The sequence below is a fragment of the Ceratotherium simum genome, chromosome 2 (genome assembly GCF_057802395.1).
Source record: "Ceratotherium simum simum isolate JZ-2026a chromosome 2, ASM5780239v1, whole genome shotgun sequence".
Lineage (NCBI taxonomy): Eukaryota > Metazoa > Chordata > Mammalia > Perissodactyla > Rhinocerotidae > Ceratotherium > Ceratotherium simum.
In genome coordinates, this window is record NC_141901.1 from 58,030,778 (window position 1) to 58,038,870 (window position 8,093).

General features: G+C 44.5%; 1 protein-coding gene across 3 annotated transcripts in view; it reads left to right on the forward strand.

Moving 5' to 3' along the window:
• SORT1 (sortilin 1) overlaps positions 1–8,036 on the forward strand; it is a 61,122-nt gene extending 53,086 nt beyond the window's left edge. For all 3 annotated transcript variants that reach the window (XM_087446098.1, XM_087446115.1, XM_087446107.1), the window contains 5 exons: positions 444–560; positions 1,103–1,211; positions 2,654–2,760; positions 3,046–3,169; positions 3,385–8,036. In XM_087446098.1, the coding sequence (XP_087302224.1) occupies positions 444–560; positions 1,103–1,211; positions 2,654–2,760; positions 3,046–3,169; positions 3,385–3,399 (472 nt within the window). In that variant the 3' untranslated portion in view covers positions 3,400–8,036. The remainder of the gene's footprint in view (positions 1–443; positions 561–1,102; positions 1,212–2,653; positions 2,761–3,045; positions 3,170–3,384) is intronic.
• The last annotated feature ends 57 nt before the right edge of the window (positions 8,037–8,093 follow it).

Below are 8,093 nucleotides of genomic sequence, written 5' to 3' on the forward strand. Positions count from 1 at the left end.
ATACTCCACGGTACACCTCCAAATAACATAATAATGAGTTATTTGGAGGTAAATAAAGAATAACTGTGTCCCTGAGTTTAGATCTGTTGCTGATTCCACTATTTCTCTGTGTCTTAGTTGCAAGAGTCCTCACCCCTTGGCAGACTGCAGCCATTCCCTTCCCTGAGCCTGTGCTATGTGTGGAGGGCTCCTAGCCTTGGGGCCCCTAGCTACTAAATCCAGCAGGCCCAATCCATAAGCTGTTTTTCCCCTAGTTAAGCCCTTTCCGTGTCTGTTTTCCTAAATGGACCTTCTTTATAGATGTCATGGGCCTTCCAGAGCTGCTTTCTGGCAACCCCAGACTGGACTAGTAACCACCCACTGCCCCACGTAAAACCTCCATTGCTAGTCACTTACTGTCTTTCAGCAACTTTGAAAGGTACTTTATTTGCTGACTCTTGCAGTGATTTTGGCTACTTCCGTCCAGAAAATGACTCCAACTGTGTGGAACAGCCAGAACTGAAGGGCCACGACCTGGAGTTTTGTCTGTATGGAAGAAAAGAGCACCTGACAACCAACGGGTGAGATGGTTTTTCTCCCTGACCCTGATGAACGAGTTGTGAAAAGCCGATTCTCTCCCCACAGAGATCTGAGCAATATTTTAGAGCACTCTAGAAAAACCCTGTCCAATAGAACTTTCTGTGATAAAAATGTTCTATGATCTGCTGTGTCCATTAGGGTAGCCACTGGCCCTCTGTGGCTGTTGACACCAGTGCGACTAAGAAACTGAATTAATTTTTATTAATTTAAATTGAAGTAGCTGCCATCCCACTTTTGTACCACATGTTAACGTGCTTTCCCCGGGTCACAGTTCTTTGTCACAGTCTCTTAAGGCAGAAAGGCAGGCATGTCCATGCAGCAAGGCCAGACACGTTTCATCAGTTCAAGGCCTGAAACTACACAAAATATCCCCAAAACATCCCTATGGATCTCCCCCCAGGCCTGAAAGATGGTATAAGGACGAGAAGCTTTCTGCGGCTTTTCAAATCTTGTTTTCAGGAAATAAACAAGAATCCAGGAATACATCCTTGTATTCTGTTAATAAATTTTCTCTGCCTTTCAGGTACCGGAAAATTCCGGGAGACAAATGCCAAGGCGGAGTGAGTCCAGTTCGAGAAGTAAAAGACTTGAAAAAGAAATGCACAAGCAACTTTTTGAGTCCAGAAAAGCAGGTATGTTAAAGTGGATCTGGTTTAGGTACAAGTGGGGTTTTGTGTTCTGCCAGGAATAGTCAGAGTTACAGCATCGACAATTTTATTACTGAATACAAAGTGGCCAAACTACTTCTGTCACCTTCCCTTTGCACAGGAACCTGCATGAAGGATGGGTCACATAACCGGATGATAAGCTTATCTACTGAAAACTTTTGTTGGGGAAAAAAAGGGTATTCCGTAAAGTTGTTCCAAGTCTTAGAAGCATAGAGTTGAGGAAGTTTCTGAGGCTCAGAGTCATTTAAGGAAAAAACTCAAGAAGTTTGGCTGTAAAGGGCTAGAGTTTTGCACATGTGAAGAGAAGAGCACTGGGCTGTAGGTAGGATGCATCTCTGTGCTGAGTCATGCCTAGTGTGTTCAGAATGAAAAACTGAGCTATGATAATAATGGGCTGGTTTTGATTTAGAAGGAAGTTATGAAGCTGATTACAGATCTGTGGTACTCAACTATCTGGCTGGGATTTGGGGGTATGGTGACGAAGAATCCTCTTCATAAAAAAGCCCTGGACCAACAGTGTGACTTGGGGCGGTAAACTGTGGGCCCCAGTTTCCTAATCTGCAGAATGAGAGGTGGGCAGTCTGTAGTCCTCTCCTCTCTAGCCTTCTAAGGGGTGAGGGCGTGAAAAGGGGTAGGATTAAGAAGGCAGTAGGAGAAGAAAGTGTGGGTGTGTGTACTTGTCAGTGGGGCAGTCCCTCCTTCTCTGCACCCCCGCCCTGCGCTCCTGGTGCTGTCCTCAGAGTGTTTGTGTGTATGGTTGCACAGGACTCCCGCCCACAGGGACACAACTTGTCCCAGAATCCAGCTCCACCTCCTCTTGGATCCATTGAAAACACGCCCCCCCCAATCTCCCACCCCGAAGCAGGTAGGTCACACTCAGACAATGATATGAAAAGGCTTGTTTGTAAAAACATACCAAAAATTAAGTTAAAAGGATAAATCTTGGTGTCATATGATGGCCTGCCTGATGCAGCATTGGCACAGCTTCTTCCCAGGTAATGGCTCTGTTCTACATTTGTTCAGCCCACTATTATCATAGTCTCCCTTTCCTGCTCCACCCTTAAAAGCTCCAAGACTTGTAAACAGTGGTAGTGGGGCACAGTCACAGTGACTTTTGATCTAGGTAGTTGCCAAGGTTTCCAGTGTACCTTGGACATCGAAGCCCCTGAGATTCCACCGTTCTGACAGCTTCAAGGCAGTGGAAGTTCTGGTTACCCTCTGCCAGCTGTGATATTCTCCTGGTCACATTGAGATGGTTCATCTTAGGGGGTTGGAAAAGTATCATCATTAACTGCCTGGAGACTACAGATCATTCACAGAGAAAGGAGGGGAATGAGCAGCCTCTTTGAATTCAGTCCTAGAATATGCATACCTGAAATTTTTTGTTTGTGTTTTAATTTATCAAGAATTCCAAGTCAAATTCTGTTCCAATTATCCTGGCCACTGTGGGACTGATGCTGGTCACAGTCGTAGCAGGAGTGCTCATTGTGAAGAAGTACGTCTGTGGGGGAAGGTAAGGACCAGGAAGTTAATCTAAGGTACTGAATTTAACCCAGAAACTCAGCCAAGGGCATATGGTTGAGTCTGCCCTTGGCAAAAACTAGCTCGTTGAAGCGATGTTCCTGAAACATCAGGCCCAGTCTTCTCAGATCTTATGTTTTCCATATGCCAACCATGCACTGTGCCTCCTGTGTGTGTGACTCATTCTGTGAACGTATAAAGCTCAGAAAATCCACAGTCCTGTGAGAAATGCACCCCTGCTCACCACGCAAGGATTAACAGAGCTTTCCATCCACAGGTTCCTGGTGCATCGATACTCTGTGCTACAGCAGCATGCAGAGGCCAACGGTGTGGATGGTGTGGATGCTTTAGACACAGCCTCGCACACGAATAAAAGAGGTTATCATGATGACTCAGATGAGGTGAGACTATTTCTTCTTGAGGGGTGGTCCAGAAGTACAAAAAAGAATGATTCTTTTCCTGTTCATGATCAAGATATGATTGAGGCAAAGGAGGGTATAAACTAGAAGCAGCAACTTAATGCCTGTAAGACTTGGCTAGCCTAGAAACTAGGTAATTGCTTTCAAAATAGGAATTGTTTAGTCTGTAAATAATACAGGCTATGTCTTCTTTTCAGGACCTCCTGGAATAGCTCCTCCAAGGAGCTGGGACCGAGCATGGATGACGGAACCGCAGTACCTCTTACACTCCCTGTGGCTCCGACTTGGGGAAATAAATTTCCCATTGCGAGGGACCCAGCTCTGTTTCTGCTGCTTCCATCAAAGCCAAAAGGACCTACACTAAAGAAATGCAGGGGGTTGGGGAGCCCTAAACACTCTTACAATTGGCTCTGAGAAGAGGGGGAAAAATTTAAATGCTTTAACTTTTTATTTCAAGCGCTGTCTTTTGCAAAGTATGGGTTCTTTTGGTTTTGGTTTTTAAGGGAAAGGAAATGGAATTTGAAGGGAACAGTTCACTAACCCCACTCTTGCATGTTCTGCGTGGCGCCTGCCCCAGGGCACCTGCCCACTCCAGCATCAACTCTCACAACTTGCTTGGTGCTGTCCCTGGGCTCTGCTGGCAACACGAAGCAGCTGCAGAGAAGAACACAGAGGCTGCGATGACTGGCACAGCCTGGGCAGCCTTTCTCCGTCTGGGGACAGCCCTGCTCCAAGAACATTGCACACCAGCTCCTCACACACAGATCCTCGCTTTTTTTTTTTTCTTCTAGGGACCATAGACCACAGTGATTTTTCTTTTCCCCTGTTTAATTAGGCAATACCTTTGTTAATTGCCCTTTGGCTACTAACTTAACCATGTGCTTCCAAGACGCTAAATCAGGAAAACTTAAAAGGCAATATTTTTAACTTGGGGCAGGAAGAAGGGAGCAGCAGAGAATTGACTAGATTTAGCACCTGTTAGAGGAGAAATTCTCGCCTCTTCTGAGATCTTTCAAGCCATGCTCTGTGTGTGTGCCAGTGGACATGCTCAAGGACAGGGTTCAGGTCTGCCCCGGATGTCTGCCCAGGCCAAGTGACCTCTTCGCTGTAGCTGATGGTGGCGAGCACAATGCAGCCCCTGAGGACTGAGCATCCCAGTCTTCCGTGTCTCTTTCCACCGTTGGGTTGGCTCACTGGTGAAACATTAGGATGGCTGCTTGTTTGCTTCCTCTTAGGTTGCTGTTATACATGGAGTCAGGACTAGACATGTTTTCAGATTTAGAGGCTTTGCTAAAAAAAAAATCAGGATTTTATTACCAGGCTCTCCTCCTCACCACTTTTTCCCAGCTTTACTGAGTAATTTGTTGGCATGAAACTTTTGGCTGAACCAACTGAAAACACAGTTCCAGTGTAGATGATTTGTTTACGTTTGATACATTAAGTTCATATTTTAAATTTAAGGAAGTTTTCCCTTTGACTTTTTTTTTCAAATTGAAGTATAGAATGCAGTGAGGTGGATTTTTGGGTGGCCGTATAGTAATGGAAAGCTGCAATAATTAGTTTTAATACAGCTTGAGTATTTGTTAGACGGGCATATAGTGTAGTACGTTTGCGGTCTTAGCATACCTGCTATGCTGGTTGCAGTTTCTCCCAATAGTTGGGATTGGGACATTCTTTGGTATCTGCCATTTTGCTGCTAGTTCATTTTATGGCTAGAAAGTCAGTAAAAAGTAAATGTGCCAAATTAACTTTTGTCAGAATGCATGAGCAGATGGCTAAGTTCCCTTCTCCCCAGAATGGATTAACAGCAGCAGGAAGAGTGGGGGAGGGAGTGGATGGAGAATTTTAGAGACTTTGAAACTGCAGTAAAATTACATGAGTCAGGGAGCTTCAGTTAGAAAATAATGTTAGGGTGGTTTTTGTGAAGAGGATTAATATTTGTTAGAGCCAGAGAGCACTAGTCTTTTAGGAAAAGCTCATTCATTTTGCATGGTTTTTTAAATTAAAAATAATTGTAAAGGTAAACCAGCTCACAAATGATAAAGTGTCAGCCTTTGTCCCAGAGTGAGTTTGATGCCCAGAGAAGACCCACTTAGACCACACACCTTCTTCTCCCAGTGTATCCCCTCTGGGGTAGATGTGCCAATAGATGGTGATTCTCTGATTAGTGTTCAGATGTGGGAAAGTGAATACTCCCCTCTAACCTCATCTGTAAGAGTAGAGCTCTTTGCTTATAATGATAGCTGGGGTTTCTGTAGAAGCTGGCAGTTTCCACAGCACTTTCACCTGCCTTATGTCATTTGAACCTCACAACACTGTTGTGAGATTAAAAGAAAAGAAGGCAGGGGTTATAATCCCCATTTTTTAGGAGCTGGAGCTGAGGTACAAAGCTTGAGTAAGTTGGCCAGTGCCCCTGTGTGTATGTGTTACGAGCAGTGCTGATTGGTTGTCTTCAGAATGTGAACATTTTTATGCGTGCAAGTGCTGAAAACCTGGAACCGGCTTCGTTCTTACAGATGACTGGCTGTCCTTTAGGACAGCAATCAGTGGTATTTCTTTCAGAGCAGAATTGAGCACCTTCTTGCCACCTTGGTGAACAGAAAATTTTATTCTCCTGTTTTTCATAGCTGAAAACAAAAGTAACGGTAATTTTAAATATGTGTTTAGAAATTGTCCCTCACCTGGTTGAGGATCACTGTTCAAGAGCGCAGAGGTGGCATCTCCGTGGATGAGTCACCCTTCCCCATTCCCCTTGTTGTCCCACCCCTGGCCGGCTGGCCAGCTCAGTTGTTTTGAGCACTGCGAACAAGCCTAGCTCATTCCCTCTATTGGCTGGTTAGCTTTTTGTATCAGCCTGCTCACTCACAAATCAGTGCCCTCAGCCAGAGAGTAAAACAGCCTAAATCCACGATAGCTTCTAAGAAAAAAAAAGATTTCTAATTTGTCCTACTGTTGTTAGGTTAAGAGCATTATCTTTGAAAGTAAAGCATAGCATAGCATAGTGTAAACTCCAGGCTTGATAGTAGCAGAAGAGATTAGTTCTGGGGGTTTCAGCAATAGAACTTGGCTTTGTAAGATAGGTTAGACATATCAGACCATGTAGAGTGGTCTGAGCTCGTAAATCCAGTTGGGGAACTCACCATCCTTCCTGCTCTGTGGACAGGTGTCTGTACCTAAGAGGGCTTTTGGTTTTCAGTGAGACCAGAGACCAGGGATGCACACACCTAGGCTGGTAATTGAATGGGAATGCCACTTAGAAGAATAAAATTATTTGGAGGGTTGTGGCCATTCTAGTCTGGGCTCAAGAGAGTCAATAGATAAGCTATAACTGAAATTAGAATCTGCCATCTGCCCCTGAATAGGCCTTCTAGTGTGTCTCTCTCATTCTTAGGTTTGCCTTTGGGCCTCTACATGCCCAGGCTGGCTGTCCATCTCTGACAGATGAGGAATGTGCTGGCCACCTCTGGCTCCTGTGCTGGCTCTCTAAACTGTAGCTGCTTCTCCCGTGGCCTTCGTCACAATGCCAGGATACAGAGAGGAGTGCAGAGCTGTCTACACCGCCCCCCGCCCCCAGGTGGCAGGGCTGGCCTGGCTTCAGTCATTTCTTTATTTTCCAGGCAAACCATCCAGGTAGAGAGATTCTCTCTTCTCTTTTAGGAGAGCTCTAAAGAACCATGTCCCTCTATGCAGTGCCCTAGAGCTCATCCTGGTCGTTGTCAGTACAGGCCACCTGCCCGACGTGAAGCCTGGAAACCTGGAATTGCTAAACTGGGACGAGATTCAGCTTTTCAACTTTGCTTCTACCTTCTCTTAAGCAAGAAAATAAACATGGACTTCAGTGTCCTTTGAACAAAACCAAAGTTTAAGATTTGCCACATGATGGAGTGATAGGGAGGACCAGACTTTCAGCGCTGGCACTCAGCAGGTGCCAGACTTTCCATTCCATCTGCCATCAATTTGCCCAGCTCAGGCAGCTCTGGAAGCACCATCCTGCCCTAGCAGAGCCCAGGCCTTGCCCTCATGGAGGAGAATTGAAATAGCAGGAACATGTTGATTTCTTGGTTACATTGCATTATAACAAGAATCAGAACATTAATTTGAATTTGTCTTCAGCAACTTGCTACTGTATGCATTTTTCACACCAGTACATTCTTAAGCGTCCTTGTTTATATAGAATAACATAAACTAATCTGTACCTCTATATATATATATATGTGTGTACATATATACATGTATAAACTGTATAGTGTACATGTTAATGATTTATTGATCTGTCCCAAATCTTTAATGCAGTTCTCATCCTCCGCATGCCCTCAGTTTGTGGTTGGGTGACTAGAATGTTCCCTAATGGTTCTGCCCATCTCCTGTGTTTGGACGTCTAGGGAGGAGGGTTTTGGTTGTACCCTCGTTTCCTCGTGCACAGAAATGCTCAGGGTCCCCATGTGCCTGTTGTTCAACCCTCTCTTGTCTCTTGTTCCCTTTCTGAGCATGTGGTCCCTCCCTGTTCTATACCTTCTCTGCCTCCCTTCCCCAAGCTGTGGCACAGCTGCCTTCCTACTAAAATGTAAAGCAGTATTAAGATCATTACTGCATGTGCGCTAAAAACCCAAGTTTTCTGTTCTTTGGGACAGAAAATTGCATGTGAGGTGGGATAATCAAGATTTAGTGACCCATGTCATTACACAACAAAGCCAGACCCCATAATAAAATTCCACAAAATGGAAATAAAACTCAAATTTCTTTAGCATTGTGTAAATAAATCTGGATGTGTTTAACTTTGTACTGGTAATTTTCTGTATATTTGCAATATTTGGGTTAGAAATAAAACAGACTGGACTTTGTTACCTGACCTTCTGAAATTACTAGCTACAGTTTTTTAATATGATAGCTTTTCCAATTTTCTAGC